Source organism: Triturus cristatus, chromosome 6 (genome assembly GCF_964204655.1).
Source record: "Triturus cristatus chromosome 6, aTriCri1.1, whole genome shotgun sequence".
Lineage (NCBI taxonomy): Eukaryota > Metazoa > Chordata > Amphibia > Caudata > Salamandridae > Triturus > Triturus cristatus.
The window spans coordinates 792,034,788-792,052,691 of NC_140589.1; the positions used below are offsets into that span (position 1 = coordinate 792,034,788).

At 43.8% G+C, this 17,904-nt stretch overlaps 1 protein-coding gene across 1 annotated transcript in view; it reads right to left on the minus strand.

Annotated features, from left to right (window-relative positions):
• LAMA4 (laminin subunit alpha 4) overlaps window positions 1-17,904 on the minus strand; it is a 466,993-nt gene that overhangs the window by 129,369 nt on the left and 319,720 nt on the right. The window contains exon 18 of the mRNA XM_085611379.1: window positions 881-997. Coding sequence (XP_085467505.1) covers window positions 881-997 — 117 coding nt within the window. The remainder of the gene's footprint in view (window positions 1-880; window positions 998-17,904) is intronic.

Here is a 17,904-nt window from a genome sequence, read left to right on the forward strand (position 1 = left end):
AGTATAAGATTGACTGCTACAAAATTTGCAAATAGTTTATGATGAAATGGTACTTCCAAAATGTAGATTATAGCAATACCAGAGCATATGAGAAGCAATTCTTTGTTTACATAACTGTCCCTTCAACACCTCCTTAGGGGTGCTAAGGGCTGTGTAAATACAATTACGAATAAAAGGGACACTTCACAGCCCAGTTGTTAACTCTTTGCACTACCACTCAAACAAAACTAAATCTTTGTCATCACAAAGTTTGGAGTGATTCGATCACAGGCTCCTAAGCACCCTTTACACTTGCAGATTAACTAACAGTGCACATTTGCATTTCTTTCAGGCAAGCAGGTACCCTAGCACTAAAGCTTTTTACAACACAGGAGACTCAATTATTGAACCTTCAGCTGAAGCATTTTAAAAATCGAAATTAGCCATCCCTAGACAGTTGTCTTTTTCCAAAATAAAAGCAAATGTTTGGGATTCAAGGCACAAGTGAGGCGGGAATACATGCCTCCTTCCAAGGACTCCACATCCCCCCTGGGGTGCTCACCCCACAGATTGCAGACCTCTGTTCTCAGCTGAAGAAAAATAATTTTCGAAAGTTTTCATTATAAAAAAATGACCGTACTATGCAAATCATACTGAAAACTAAAACGAACTTCACCTTCTCTGAGCAATTTTGAGATATAGTGCAGTGTTTAATGCATACACATTGTTACTGACTTTTAAATTCAGTGCACTCAGTGACTTTACTTTCACATTTAGATTAGTTGATATTTTTACATATCAATGTCTATAATTCGAATCCATGCATGAATGGAGCATGCATCTTTTAGGTAATTGATGTATGGAATCTGCTTACAAACTCTGAGATTATTCAGATTCATACCTTGATCAGGCATGTCAAGCTGCTTGGTGATTTTCATCAGCTGCTCTTGAAGTGATTTCTTTTTGGCATGAGCTGTATTAACTCGTTCACTTGTTTCTATGACTCCTAACTCATTACCTTCGGAGAAAGAAAAAAAACTTGAGAAACAGCAGCAGACAAAGCAAATCACTTACTGAAAAATGCAGAGGAGAAACCAGACCTGCGGGCAGAGGCAGAGCCTCATGTGCACCAAATGACCAGGACCTAAATAGAGCTTTTAATAATTATAAAGTAGACAAATCCTGTGGCAATGTTTGACCATTTACTCAATCTCATATTCAAACAAAATGCTAGGTAAGTAGACCTGAAAGCCAAATACAACCTTATGGTACAGTAGCCACATTTATTATGTAGAAAACAACACACCAGAGCAAAAGAACATATAATAACATATTCCTAGTTAAGTACTTTGAGTATAACAGGGCTTTAGCATATCACGTAAACGTCACGAAGCACCGCATCATTAAACAAAGATTAACATATGCATAGTAAACAATCCCAAAAAATCAAACCTCCTTGGATTACTAAATAGGCATCAAAGTGGTACTATATATAACGTAATCACATTTTTATAGTGCTTCCTACCCCTGACAAGGTGTTGAAGCACTTTATAGTGTCTAGACTGATTTCATATTGTCATGCACATGCTATGCTAGTGTGTAAGTGGGTGACAGCAATTGTCCGGCATCATGGATCACGGTGTAGGATGGGAGGCGGATGGAGAGAATACTGGACTCCCCTCACTACATTAAGAAAACCAAGGTGCTGTATGAAGTGCATGAGTGCAAACGACTTGAAGAAGTCTCAGTTACAGGGAGTGGACTGAGAGGACTTGGGGCCAGTGGACCTGCATAGCAGAGCTTGTGAATGTGGTGCAGTGCTGTGAAGTCGCCCGGCAGAAAACTCTAGGCTAACTTCCATCACCTCCACTGCCAGCCCTGTGCCATCGAAGAGCATGAGCGAACAAATGGAGGTGCATCGACACTCATAACAGTTCTATTAATCTGTTGGATGGGTTTGAAAAATAGGTATCTCACCAACTCTAAAACACCTTTCATACGCCTTGTAAGACCTCAAAAGGTTTATGTTTGTACACCAAACCTGACTCAAAACAAGTTCCTTATTAGTATTAATCAAATCGCGGTCGTAACAACAGTGATGAAATAGCAGCCGTGCTATCCCATGAATCTCTTGGGGAGAAGAAAGAGCATTCCTAGTTCAGCCAGTGAAAGAAAGTGTTCTTTCAACCAGAGGATCCAGCTAAAATCCACAATCAAGTATTGTAAAAAAAAATCATATGGTTGTGGGGTGGAATTAGAAGGCAGAGGAGGCTTATTGTTTGTGTAGATTGGGATGCTGTGAGCTCGTGAGGTCCCACTATGTGGTGCACCTGAGCTATATTGAGTGTATGTGGAGTGTTCTGTCTAATGTATTCTGTTGGAGAGTGTTGTTGTTGTTTAATAGGGTGAGTGTGTTGATAGCCAACTACGCTATTTATTTGTTTAACACATTTCTATAACATCATAAGGTTTAGGGGGGCTATACAATATAACAAGAAAAATAACACTGTGGTCTTACCTTGAATAATCGACAGTATGAGTGTTTGAAAACACATGAAGGGCATGAGGTAATTAAAAGGTAGGGACCAAAAGGAGTTCACAATTAAGGGAAACAGGAGGGTATAAGTAAACTAAAAAGTAGAAGTGAAAGTGCAGAGTTAGAGACGGGGAGGGGGAGAAGCAGAAGGACAACAGGAGAGAGGAGGAGGTCGAGGAGAAAGGAGTGGGAGAGAGTACAGCTGGAGCACCCAACTAGGGAAAAGGATTAGAACAAAGGGCTAGGTAGACTGCAGGGAGGAAAGTGGCAAGGGAAAATTGGGGATTCAAATGGAGAGAAAGGAAGTTGGGCTTATATAATAACAAGGCAATTAGTCCTTTAAAGTAGGATACAGTCTGCAGAGGTGCGTTTTTAGATGCTTGTGGAATGACAGCAGGTTGGAGTTTAGTCATGAGGTTAGCAGAGAGGGAGTTCTATGGAAGAGTAGCACACTTCAGAAAGACCGATGCTATCCATGGCTGGTTGTGAAGCTTGGGGTTTTCAGTAGCAGGTTGTTTTTGACGCAGTGACCTCTCATGCCAAATGGTTGTTTCAGGAGATTAGTAAGGTAAGTTGGAGAGTTGGCATGTACTTCTTTGTAAGCCCTGGTGATGGGCCATCAGGATGCAAATATCACACCCCAGGTCCCTTTGTGTGGCTGTCTAGAGGGAATGCACAAAGTCCAGCTGTCACCCAACCCAGACGTGCATTCAGAGACAGGCAGGGGCACATAATAGTCAGAGTAAGAAAAGCCAACTTTCTAAAAGTGGCATTCTCAGACTGATCATTTAAAATCTGACTTCACCATCAGTTGTGATTTTAAATTGTGAGTCCAGAGCCACTAAAGTCAAAATTTCTGTATTTTCTCAGTTGGAAATTACACTTAAAAGATGTTTTAAGGCAACCCCGATGTTAACCTACAGGAGAGATAGGCCTTGCATTAGTAAGAAACTAATTTAGCAGTTTTTCACTACCAGGATATGTAAAACTTAGAAGTCCATGTCATACCTTTTGAATACACTGCACCTTGCCAATATGGCTGCCTATGGCCCACCCTAGGGGTTACTTATATGTAAGAAAATTGAAGGTTTGGGCCTGGCAAGTAGATTAACTTGCTAGATCGAAATGGCAGTTTAAAACTGCACAGAAGAGATCTGCAGTGGCAGGCCTGAGCCATGTTTGAAGGGCTACTGAGGTGGGTGGCACAATCAGTGCTGCAGCCCTACTAGTAGAATTTCACTGACATGCCTTGGGCACATATAGTGCACTTTACTAGGGACTTAAAAGTAAATTTACTATGCAAATTGTGGATAAGCCAATGTTACCCTGTTTAGAGTACAGAGCATATAAACTTTAGCACTGGTTAGCAGTAGTAAAGTGCCCAGAATACTAAAGCAACAAAAACAAATTCAGCAAAAAGGGGAGGAGGAATGCAAAACATTTTTGGGTGACCCTGCAGAAAGGGCCATTTCCAGCAATCTGTGTATTGATGGAGTACAGAGCATATGCACTTTTGCACTGGTTTGCAGTGGTAAAGTGCCCAGAATACTAAAGCTTACAAAACAAATTTAGCAAAAAGGGTAGGAGGAAGGCAAAACATTTTGGGGTGACCTTGCAGAAAGGGTCATTTTCAACAATCTTTGTATTGAAGGAGTGAGACATCCTTTGTCATCCCACATTTTGGAGAGCTTTTCCCTGTATAAATTGAAAAGTGTTGGGGCTGAAATTAATCTTTGTAGGGTGGGTGCATGATTTGAAATATTGGCTCCAAAGTTTATTAAAATTTGGGGCCGGATGGATAAGAATTACGCACACCAATTTAGTTCTATGTCCTTAATCCTGAAGCGCTGTTCAAGTATGGATAGCAGTAGTATATGGTCAGTTGTATTGAATGCTGCAGTAAGGTCGAGCAGAACTGGGAGGTTGGAGCAGCCGCAGCCCGTGCAGGTAAGAACAGTGGGGCCGCCTGCAGTTTGATTTCGATGGACAATGACGAGGGAAAATTAAATAAATAATTTTCCCTCGTCATTGCACCATTGAAATCCCCCCTACTTGGCCCCACTGCTCTTACCTGCACGGGCCACGGCTGGGTGGGAGTCACCATCATACAGCATCTGATGGATATCATCATAGAGCATCTGATGGATATCATGCAGAGCAGGCAGTTTAAATGGCATAACCAGTTCTGAATCCGTATTTATAAGCATTGAGATGGTTGCAACCATTGATGTAGCCAGTGAGTTGTAGGAAGACATATTTTTGCATAGTCATGCCTAGTCAAGAAAGGTTTGACACAGGGAGGTAGTTGAATGTCAACTCAAGGCCAGGGTTCTATTTTTTTATACAAGGGGTAATTTGGCCACATTTGAGAGAGTCAAGAAAAGTTCTTTGACTAAGAGAACCATTGATGAATTTGCACCAAGCATTGGCAAAGTAAGATAAATTTGCCTTGATGATGGTTTCTTGTATCTCATCATTGTGGCAAGCCGTGGGTTTTAGATTTTTGATGAAGAATGTGAGGTCTTCCAGATAGACCAGTTTTAAGAAACTTGATGTAGTTGTCATCTTAGGCAATACCTGGATGAGATCATTGCTGGGTGCAAAGGAGGCTGCAATGGAGACGATTTTGTTGTTAAAGAAGTCCAGAATGTAATTACATTTGTTGGATGAGTGGTCCGAGGTGGCTTTTGCAGCCTGGCAGATGTTGCGTGGATGAATTTGAACTGGTTTTGTGAACTGCTGTGCTTGGGATTATGTTTGTCATTTTGTAAAATTATGTTTGTTATTCTTCCTCAGTGCTTTGAGCTTTATGTGGAAAAAGGGTCTATTGAAAATTTCCATTAGTTTTCTAAATCATGAACGTCTCTTCATTTAAAGTATAATTTGGTGAACAACTAGACTGAGAGGGCATTAGGTATTGTTGCTTCAGCTTCAGTGATGTGACGGTGTCAACTGCTTGGGAGACGAGTTTGTTATAAGTATCAAGCATGGTATCAATATTGCCATTTTGGAGATGAGTGAGCATTTTTGGGATATGAGGATATCTATTGTATTCATAGAGAAGTTTCTAAGGATTGTTTGCATACTTTGTGAAGTTGTTTAGGAGTGGCAATGGGATAAGGGATATCGAGCAGAAAGGGTATGGAGTAATAGTCCAGCCAGTCAGTCTCTAGTTGAACCATGGTGGGGTTGGCAACGATAAGGTCAAGGATCTGTAATTTGTTGTGTGTAGGGACAGAGGAGTGCTGTTGCAGGTTGTGCAGCTGGAGGAAGGAGCTGTGGTAAATGAAAGGTTTGCTTTTTTATTCCTCCAGTGTTAGAAATAGGGCTTCTGGTTGGCTCTGGCATGCACCTAAGCCAGGCACAACCCACCACTCTAGTCAGGGCAAGTCAGATACTCACCAAAGATAAGCTGTGCTTACCCTCCGGTAGCTTGCGCAGAGCAGGCAGGCTTATCCTAAGAGGCAATGTCCAAAGTATTTGTGCAACACACACCCACAGTCACACAATGAAAACACCACAAAAAGACTCTACACAGGTTTAGAAAAATAGTTGATATTTATCTGGTAAAAGTAAGACCAAAATTACAAAAATCTAATCAATAGATTAAGACTTATTACATTTTAAGTATATAAATCAGCTGGGCTTATTTTAGAGCTTTTACGGTAATTTAGCAAGGTCACCACAAGGATTGTTTCCACGGTATAGTTAGGGGCGGTTTCACAGCAGACCAAAGAGAGCGGGAGGAGAATAGGGACTTTCCCCAAACTGCGGGGAGGGCAGTACATCAACGTTGAGACCGTATGGATCCAATCCAGGTAAACAAAACACCGGGTGTGTACTCGGCTACATGGGGGGCAGACACAAATGGCAGGGACCGCTCGGGTCTGATAGTTGGTTGAATAAAATGCAACAGCACCCGGCAGTGAGGAGCGCAGCATGACCCTCAAGACCCCTCGGGTCGGGCTGAAATCAGACAGCAAAGCACTTAGTTGCAGGAGGTGCAGAGCGACCTCCAAGACAACTCGGGTCTGATTGAAATCAAGAAAGAAAAGACCTTAGCTGCAGGAGTGCAGCACGATCCCCCTCTGGGCCCCCATCACTGCTGTTACCTTGATGATCGAGCTGTCAGTGTCTCTAATGGACTCTGGGTATCGGCAACGGGCTCCAGTTGTTGAGCTAGGGGAAGAGTATGGCTCTCATCTTCCCCTGAAGATTTGCTGGAAGAGTGGCGCACAAACTTCGCCGGTGAAGGTTCCCTTTTGCTCAAATGCTTCGAGGAATTATGCTCAGATGCCTTGTTTAATTTGCAGAAATGGTAAATAAATCCAAAACCCTTGCTGGCAGTTGAGCGCCTGCTGTCCAGTTATTTCACTCAAAACACGCTCCGCCAATAGAGCGCTTATTGTGTGGGATGGGCTCTGCACTACCAGGGTGATGCAAGAGGTGTGCAGAAAGAGAGGTCTTTTTTTTTTTTAAATTAAATGTCCCTTTATGGAGATCAGCAAGATACAAACACATTAATAATGCATGAGAATATATAGCATCTCAAGTTCATTGAAAGCATTCGATAACATCAAGAAGTGTAACCCAATAACAGGGTACAAGAGCATTTAATGAAAAAGATGACTATAACATACAGTTGGTTGCACAGTTTTTACAGTGAATCGAGGAACGTCTTTATTATACAATAATCAGTAACAAGCACTAAGCCGCAGCATATTACAATTACCAGGTATCGCACTCCGGCCACCCACCACCCCCTGGGCATTTCAGTCACCGTCCTGGGGGTATGTTAATAAATAGTTCTTCAATGGTTGCCAAATATCCTGCGGGTGTGAAGTCAATGGAAGCAGAGTCGCGTATATGTCACTCATAGTGTCGCAATGAACCATAACTTGGAGGCAGGTCCTAATAGACGGTGTTTGCGTTCTGCCCCAGTGCAAAGAGTTTGGTTGCTTCGCGATGAGTAAAGCAATTGCCGTGAATCTTCTAATGCCCTTCTTGAAAGATCGAACACATCCAAGCAATGCTGTCAATGGTGTGGGTTGTATGGTCCGCTCCACCATGAGAGATAAATGGTGGAAGATCTCTCCTCAATATGCCTGAACTGGTGTGCAGTACCATGCCAAGTGTAAAAAATCAGGATCCAAAGCTGAGTACCGAGCGCACTCATGCGAGGTATTAGAATCAATATTGGCCAATCATTTCGGGGTTATGTAAGCTCGATGTATATATTTCAAATGTAATAATTTGTGGTGATGGTTATTTGAAATGTAAAGCGTTTGTGCACACCAATAGTGCCATGTGTTGTCAGTTATTAATATACCCAGGTCACGTTCCCAGGCAGTCCGCGCCTTGACACCAACAGCAGGGCGAAGAGATAATGAGAGATGGTACAGGCGTGAAATCAAGTCGGTTCCATCTGGAGAGGCTATAACAAGCGTGAGGGGGAAAGTCTGCTGGTTCCGACACAGCATCCGGGATTGCTCCAATCAGAGATCCACAAACCCTAGGTAGAAGGAATTTGTCCATATATGGGGCATCTCCGTGGGAAAGGAGCTCTGCCGTGGTGCATGGTCGCGATTCTTTGATCAGGTCGCCAACCATCTAGTCTATGTTTGGTTAATGTACGTTTGGTAAAGGCTTCAGTAGTAGGGGGTAGCCATGCATTGTCAGCCAATGGTATATTTGCCGAGTAAAGGAATTCCGATTGTAAATACCTACACAGTTTCGTCCATGCCCAACACATCGTGGGTAACGTCTAATTTTCTGCGGGGCAGCGAGGTAGGCCCTGTGGTAGTACTGCAGATAGCAGATTAGGGTGAATCTGGGAATGTTCGGGCTTATGGTACAGAAGTCGGGCATCAGGGTGATACCAGTAATATGTAAAGTGAATTTGGGCAACGAAGTAATATAAATAAAAATCCGGGACTCGAAATCCCCCATGCTCATAAGGCATAAGTAGAGTATTCCATCCTATTGTGGCTGTTTACCAGCCCAGACAAGACGAATGCGTATCGAAAGATTTTGTGGTGAGGGCGATGGGGATATTCAAGAATAGAAATAAGAATTGCGGGAGGACCGGCAAGATGGCCGCTGGTGGTGTGTAGTGAGCAGTCGCACTCCTCTCCTCCTCCTGATTACAGCAGAAAATGTGGTGATCCCTCGCAACCCACGGGATGAAACCCGACCACTGCCTAAAAGGAACTGACTTCAAAATCACTTGGGCTTTCTGTAAAAGGTTTGCCGAGCTTCCGTTGAGGATAATTCATTTTTTGTTAGCAGGATCCTCGAAAGCGGCAGCTTTCGCCTTGGGACGGTATAATATGCCTCCACGTATCATCAAAGGGAGCGAGGCAGCCAAAGATGTCAAAGACACTAAAGAGAGCAATATGAAAGAACGGCCTGATCAGGACAAACAGGAGCCAAAGACTACATCCTCACGACCCAGCAACGCACTTACCTCGAAAAAATCTACTGGGAAGAAAGCTGGTGTGGTCCAAGGCACTGACGGGCTCCAAGCGAACCCCATCGGGATGACTGTCCAGTGCGGTTCACGAGAGTTGAAAAATCTGCAGTCCAATAATGCAGGAGGAAAAGAAATGCAACTGAGGCAGCCTTCTGTATTCGAGAGCTTCCCGGTGATGAGTACAGGCCGCTTGGAAAAACGAAACACCGGTAAGCAACCCAAAGTGAACAGCGCGAGCAGTGCCGAGGCGCAGGACTCCCGCGAAACAGGGGTTGCTATGCAACCAGACCAAGCGCCGGCATTGGAGCAGGCACCGTCGGCTGTGTGTAACCTAGTCGAGGGTGATCCGGCGGAGTCTGAGCGCTCGGAAACTTTCAACCCGGGCCCTGAAGCACTAACGTTAGCGGCGGAGGACAATCTGATGGAGCGGCAGCCTCAAGGTTTGGAGTCTGTTTACACTGGCTCAGTTGCGCCATTGGCAAAGGATAATCCCAAAGGGAGCCAGCCTTTGGAGAATGACGAGGCTCACGGAAACAGTCAAGGTGAGTCGGGGGCTGAGCAGGCTAATAGGCAGGAGGCAGGCACGGAGTCAGAGATCTCTCTGGAAGGGAGTACCTCAGCATGCTCGTTGTTTTTGGAGCCGGCCGGTGGGTGTGCTTCACCTGACTATTTTTTTTCGCTCAATGAGGATTCAGAGCCTGTAACCCACAGTGACAGTGACGACAGCTTTGGTGAGTCTTCTGCCTCAGAAGCTAGTTCGGTCCCTCAAAAATGTACTCTTAAGAAACGTAGATCTCGTAGGAAGCCGAACTCCCTAGAAAGCCCTCCTAATCCAACGAAGAGACTTTCATGGGATTATTCAGCTACATCACAGCCATATCAGGAGGTGAATAATATGTCCTCTGGTGGAGAGGGAATACCTCAATCTAAAACTCAAGAAGCCTCAATGGATCTACTATTTAGTACCCTGAAAAGCATGCAGAATGAGGCAAGGGCCGAAGCTCGGAGATCGAGGCAAGGGCTCAACAAAATTCATAATTCACTAAGGAAAATGAATAAGTTGTACGAGGAGGCCTCTGAGAGAATTACCCAGGTTGAAGAAAGAACGGGGAGGCTTGAAGACGAGCTAAGCAGTTTGCGGAAAATGAAGGAGGAGCAAAGTAAGGTATCCTTAGACATGCAGTGGAAGCTGGAGGACTATGAAAATAGACAGCGCCGCAATAATATAAGACTTCTGGGGGTTGAAGAGGGGATTGAAGGCCAAGATGTAAGGATGTTTGTCGTTAATCTGCTTAAAGGTGCATTCCCAGAGCTTTCAGCATGGCAATGGGATACAGAAATCCAGAGAGCCCATCGATTTCCTCTGGCTCCCAGGCGCAATTCATTGCAAGACACGAGACCTAGAGCTATTTTGCTATTTGTGGGTAACTTCCTACTAAGACAACAGATACTGGACAAAGCTAAACCGGATTCTAAGCGTACCTTTAATGGGATTACTTTTTTCGCAAGGCCTGCTTTCTGTCATGTCACAGTAGAAAGAAGATGGAGGCTGAGGCAATTGATAGCACCAATACAAGCCTTGGGCTCACAAGCTTTCCTGCTGTATCCAGCTAAACTAAAAATAATCACCAAAGGCCAGTTCAAAATATTTTTTTCGGAAATAAAAGTTAAAGAGTATATGGTGGGGGTGCTGGGGTACAAAGACAGGGGGGATCACTAAAGGAGGGGAGAAAGATGGTTTGGACGGGGAAACTCAGGTTTCTCATATTGGGAGGAGGAGGCGACAACTGCACTCCTAAGCGATCACACATAGGTCATGGTTGACCTATTTGCCTGTGGGGGGGGAGGGGGGAGAGGGGGTGCACAGGTTGGAGGGTGGGGGCAGGGGCTCAGGGGGAGGGGGGGTGCAGGTGAAACACAGCTTTTTGGGATTTTCTGAGCACAGCATAGGATGTTATATTTTTGGTCTATTTATTTCGTTAGTTATACTGATAAAAGTTATTCATGGAATACGCTAATGACGTGTAAAATAGCTTCAATTAATATATGTGGCCTCAATGATGCTCAAAAAAGAATGCGAGTGTCGTCTTTATTGAAAGCAATGAACTTGGACCTAGTATGTCTCCAGGAGACGCATATAGAGGGGGCTAGGGGGTTCCTCCTTGAACAACTGGGGTTCTCCCTACTGGCTAATACTAAACAGGGGACTAAAACGAGGGGAGTAGCGGTTCTGGGCAGAAACAGGGATACGATATTAGTTAGGAAAAAAGAAGATCAGTGGGGTAGGTGGGTATTATTGGAAATTGTATTTAAAGGGGAGAAGTTCACGTTGGCTTCAGTTTATGGTTCCACTGAAGACGACCCTGAAATGCTCCAGTTTTTGGATACAGAATTGGCTTTGTGGCCTGAACCGATTATTTGTTGTGGGGATTTTAATATTCACTCTCAGGTTGGGTCTACGGGATACACTGGCAGAAAGAAAAAATCTTATAGGGCTTTAGAGGATCTCTTAGAGCACAATTCATTGGTTGACATGTGGGCCGCTGCTCATCCCTTTATAGATGGCAGTACTTTTTTTTCTGCTCCCCATAGTGTTTTGGTAAGATTAGATTATTTTTTTATTTCCAACTCTTTGCTGAATAGGTCACAAATAGAGAAGCATCCTCGGATCATATCCGATCATAACCCTCTAATCCTAATTATAAAAATGGGCTGTCAGCAGGGGAAGTTCTCCGCTTGGACTTTCGAAAGGACTCTCTTAAGGGAGGAAGCCTACATTCTTCATATGAATTCCTGGATTAAGAATTTCTGGGAAATTAATAGGGGGTCGGTAGACTCTGGGATTGAATGGGACACCTTTAAGGCGGGCATACGGGGAGAGACCTTGAGCTACTCACTGCACAAACAGAAAAAGGAGAGGGCAATGTTTAATGAATTAACAATGGAAATAACCAAAGCGGAAGAAGAACTATATTTAGCAATACAGGCCCAAAGGTCTGTTGAGCAGCAGAGTGTAAAATTAATCTGTTTAAAGGCAAGGGTCTGTGAAAGTATTGCTACTAAGGCAGCTGCTAGATATTTATTAAACAGAGAGAACGCTTATGAGATGAGCGAAAGAGTGGGGCACCTTTTGGCCATTCGCTCTAGACAAAAAGCTTCAGCGGCGGAGATCAAAAAAATTACAGATGCTCAGGGTAATACGATCACGGATTCAGACGGGGTAAGAGAAGTGTTTAGGCAGTTCTACGTAGATTTATATAGATCAGATAAGGATTTAGATTCGGGCCAGATCTCATATTATCTCGATAGTATTCAGCCAACACTCCTATCTGAGGAAGATAGGGAGCAGTTAGAAGGACCAATCAATCTGGAAGAAATGTTGGGTGCACTCAATGATCTTCCTCCCGGTAAAGCCATGGGCCCGGATTTAATTCCAGTTGAATTCTACAGAGTATTTAAGGACATATTAGGCGATATACTTCTATCTACTATGCTTCAGGCGCAGACAGGGGCCTCTATTCCTAAGTCTTGGGGAGGAGCAGATATAATAGTTATTTTGAAAAAAGGCAAAAACCCTTTGGCAGCTTCATCATATAGACCCATCACTCTAATGAATTCAGACGTTAAAATCTATTCTAAAGTGTTGGCAAAGAGATTGGCGACTATAATCGAGTCCCTTGTTAGCCCAATACAGCATGGCTTCATTCCGGGAAAGGGTACTACTCAACATATCAGGCAGGTGCTTACGCTCTTTGATGCCGTGGAGATCCCAGGAGACCCTATGGCAGTATTGTTTCTGGACGCCGAAAAGGCATTTGATAGGGTCTCTTGGGATTTCTTATGGTCTGTCTTCAGGTGGTTTGGGTTTGGCGAGGATTATATTAGAGCCATCCAGACCTTATACAATAAACCCTCGGCCAGAATCAGAGTTAACAGTGGCCACTCATCCATAGTTCAAATAGAAAGGGGGACTAGACAAGGGTGTCCGTCTTCCCCTCTCCTATTTGCGTTGTATATGGATCCCCTTCTGCGTAGGCTTGTCGCCAATGTTAATATCCCACCGGTAATAGTTAATAATTTGCATATCAAGGCACAGGCATATGCGGATGACGTTGCAATTATTACAGCTAATCCTACTCTTGCTATGTGCGCAGTAGAATTAGAAGCTCGGGATTTTGGTCAGGTGTCAGGGTATAGCCTCAATAAAACGAAAACACAAATAGTAAAAAACTCATATGTTATATGTAATGATTACAGGGTAATTAGATCAGCAGTTTACCTAGGTATAGAAGTATCGGCAGATTTGGAGAATGTAGTTGAGCAGAATATAACTCCGTTAATGGTGAGATTAAAATTAGATCTTGGTAGGATGAACAATCTGCATCTTTCTCTATTAGGACGCACAAATGTTATCAAAATGATTGTACTGCCCAAATTTCTATACCTGTTTCGTGCAATACCCCTGTTTTTCGGTGTAAAATGGTTTCACGCTTTGGAATTGGTACTAAATAGATTCATCTGGGCCCACGGAAAGACTAGGAGAGCGTACAGATTTATGACTCTTCCAAGGGCTAGAGGTGGGTGGGGCGCCCCCGACTTTAGGCTATACTATCTAGCTACTGCACTGCAATATATGCAGGGATTAATTGGTGGCGGGGAGCATCCTAGAATCTCCAAAATGTCAACTGAGGTTTATTCTATAGTCTTGGGGGCGGAGGCGGAGAACTGTTTCTTAAATTGCACGGACTTCGCATACTTTAAAAGAACAAGGTTCAAGACAGTCATTGCTGCTGTTAATATCTGGACAGCTTTTTTGAAAAGATCCGGGCTGGGTAGATACAATAGATATACCCGCTTGTTTAAGAATAAATCCTGGCCAGGAGATATATTTGCAGACTCGATCTTTGCATCCTGGGAACACAATGGGATCAGAAGGATAGGGGATATTGTTGGGCTGGACGGAATTGTGCAATTTGCGGACTTAGTTACCAAATTTCACATAGACACAAGGAGTTTTTTCAAATATTTACAGGTCAGAAGTTTTCTGAATACCAAGCGCGGAGGGTCTGTAGGGTTTAAAAACAATGAAATATTGGATATGATCGAGAAAGGGGGAGACTGTAATATACGTAGTTTCTATGCCTGCCTTCTTACTACTAAGAAAGATGATCTTGTCAAATATGGTATTAAGTGGGCCACGAAGTTGGGCATTGAAGCTGCTTGGTTTCAGGAATCTCTGGCTCTCGGTCATACGGTTTTATGTTCAGCACCATTACAATCACAGCATTATAAAACTATTTATTTTTTATATTATACACCAGCTAGAATAGCACAATGGGGTGGCACTCTAGGGACAGACTGCCCACGGTGTAATCACTCACAGGCGGATATAATCCACATCTTTGCCACTTGTTCTCATTTGGCTACATTGATTAGGGAGGTAGAGGGTTTTCTAGTGAGACATCTAGGTATTCAAATTAAAATTACACCCATGGTGGTTCTTTTGGGAATAATAACAGAGGGCGAGGCTATTTGTCAAGAGTTTGTCTTTGTTGCTATGGCAGTATTTCGGTTGTTAATAGCAAGAGCTTGGTGTGACAAAGTTGCTCCCACTAGGAATCAATGGCTGGCCAATCTGTTGTTTGCCTACAATTTAGAAAAAGGGATTTATGAACGGAAAGGCCGAAGGGGGAAGCAACTGGGTCTGAGAATTTGGGATCCAATACGGAGATGGAAAGATCAAATGGTGTAAATATGGTGGCTTGATATGATTTGATTGCTTGGATTTTACTTTCAAAAGGAAATTGTGTTAATGACTTTATTGAAGCTATATATTGTTTATAATATTTGAAATGTATATTTTCATTGATTATTAATTGTTGTACCCTATGCTGTGCTGTATTGTTATATCTGGTATAAAAATTTTAAAAATAAAATAAAAAAAAAAAAAAAAAAAAAGAATTGCGGGAGGACCACCATTTTCATTATGGTGATTCTGCCAGCCATGGAAAGGGGAAATTTGATCCACTGTTTGACCTGAGCGGAGAGATGGTCTATTGCCGAGCCATAGTTGAGGCGGATCACTTCAGATGCATTGCAGTGCAAGAAGATGCCAAGGTATTTTGGGGAGTCGATACACCATTTCAAGGGGTATTCGAAATCTTCTTGAGTAGTAGCTGGTGTCAAGGGGAAGATTTCCGATTTAGACCAGTTAATGACCAACACAGAGTATACTCCAAACTTGACCACTTCACACAATAATATGACAGATTCGTTGCCGGTTCTAGTACGAACAGCATGACATCGTCGGCATAAAACGAGGCGGCAAGTGGGCCCGAGTGAAATTGCAAGCCCCGATGGAGATGCCTCTCTTGTATATGACGTGCCAAGGGATCCATGGCAACAATAAATAATAGAGGTGAAAGGGGACATCCCTGCCTGGTGCCATGTGTCAAAGGGAATTGAGCTGTTATTTCACTGTTCAGTTTTAGCCGGACAACCGGGCCAGAATATAAAGGCATATCAGATTTAAAAATCCGATTGGAATACCAAGTTTCTGCAACACTGAGTATAGAAAAGGCCATTCAAGTGAATCAAAGGCCTTTTCTGCATTGAGGAGAACAGCCGCAGCTGGCAGTGTAGGTTATATTTGATTAATCACTGAGACAATAGCCAGCAGATTAAGTGCAGTGGACCTACCAGGGACAAATCCCGCTTGAAAGGGGCATGATATGGTATTTACAAGCAATGATAAACGGGTAGCCAATATTTTGGCCAGGATTTTATAATCATGATTTAGTAATGATAACATTCTCTAGGACGTACAGTGGAGAGGTGATTTGCCGGGTTTGAGCAGGAGCGTGACTATAGCCTCATGCATAGTAGGGGAGAGAGATCCATTTTGTAGGGCCTCGTCATATACCTCCAACAGACGGGGAGCTAGTTTGCATTGATAGGCTTTATAAAATTCTCCCGATAGGCCATTGTAACCCGGAGCACGGCTGCTGGCCAGGTCTTTTATCGCCTGTTTAATTTAATCTGTAGCTAACGGGGAGGCTAAAAAATCGCATTGTCCTTTTTCCAACCAGACCATGACTATCTCTTGAAGGTAATCGGCCAGAGCCTGCCCCACAGGGAGATTGCGCATTTTGTATAGGTGAGTGTAATAGGATAGAAAAGCGGCTGTGACATGAGACCCCCGTGTCAATGTAGTGCCGGTGTCCGGGTCGAGGTGTTTGATATATGCCGATTGATAATGAGGCCGAAGTAGTTGGGCAAGCGTCCTACCGGGCCTTTCACACTCCCCATACACCAGGGCCATCGCGTATTTGCCGAGATATTTAACCTCTTGGGCAGCTAAGTTGGTAAATTAAGATAGAAGTGTTGCATGGTCTTGTAGCGGTACAGGCAAAGAGGCAGTCTGTGCAGCTGTGTCTATATCTTTGAGTTTCCTCTCCATCACTTCCAACTCCCCACAAATGGATCGAAGCACGCCAGCGTGCTTCGAGAGACAGACCCCACGTATATACACCTTAAAGGCGTCCCACAGTACGGATTGTGAGGATACAGTCCCCTCATTTTACAGGAAGTATTCCCTGATGGCGACGCCCACCTCGATATGGAAAACTGAATCAAGCAGAGCTGAGGTGGGAAACCTCCATAAAGGCCAATGTTTGGGGATCATAGGGAAGTTAATCACAAGGAGCACTGGGGCATGTTCGGACAATGTACGGGGCAGATAATTGATCGTCTGGACCTCTAGTAAGAGCCACGGCGTAAGGGACCAGTGGTCAATCCGGGACCAAGAGCCATGAGGAGCTGAATAGAATGAGTCGTTTCAGACCGTTGGGTGTTTCGTGCGCCAGGGGTCTACTAACAATGTGGATTGCAATAGCGTAGTAAGGCCCAATGTTGCATGTGGTTTCGTGACGCAGCCAGGGCCAGTCGTGTTAGCAATGAGCAATGGGGTCTAATGTGAGATTAAAGTCACCCCCCAAGAGAATATTGCCAGCGTCGCAGCTATCAATCTGTGTCGCAAGTTGGGGAAAAAAATCTGTAGTGTCTACATTGGGTGCATATACGTGGATTGAGAGATGTGTACCCAGCAATAAAATGTACCTGCCCTCGTCATCCGTCACAACCTCTGAGACCTGGAAGGGGAGAGATCGATGGATCAATAGTGGTCCGGTTGCTCCTCCGTCACCTATGAAGCCTTCGACCCCTCTCTACTGAGGTAAGAACCAGCCAGACTCCCTCTATAGTGGCACCTCCGCCCACTCGAGCTTACTGTGCTGTTAATTTTTCGATAGCTATGAGGGGTTCCCTCCCTTGGTTTATTTGTATTAGTTCATGTTATTTTAACAAGTCTCTTTTTACAAAATAGTTGATGATAGAGATTAGGGACCACTTGGTCCTCTTGTGGGGCCTCCTTGACCCCTATATATCATACCTGGATAATGTTTCCTCCAACGAGCTGTTAACGGTACTTCTGTTGTTTGTCCTCTTTATTTTGTCTCCATCTAACTAGGCGGAGACTCTATACCAAGACCCTGAATTAGGGTTCTTTACTGCTTGTGGTAGATTTCTTTTACCCGTTTATAATAACTGAGGTATACACATAAATTCGTCTATCCACGGTCCTGAAGAAGTGTTGCTCGATCTTGAGCAGAGATGACACGAAACATGTTGACCTTTGTCAACTAAAGGCTACCCTGATACCTAGAATCACCATAGTAGCCTCCCTGGTTTTATTTAGTCCCAGCCCCACACAACCCAATTAAAATTACTTAGGGGCCAGGGCCTATTTTAGTCTTTCTAGTCCCCACACTACTTAGGAGTCACTGACCTCCACATTTCCACTCACGTTCTTCACATAAACGGCGTTCTCAGATCAGAAGATCTCAGCTAAAGATGCCAC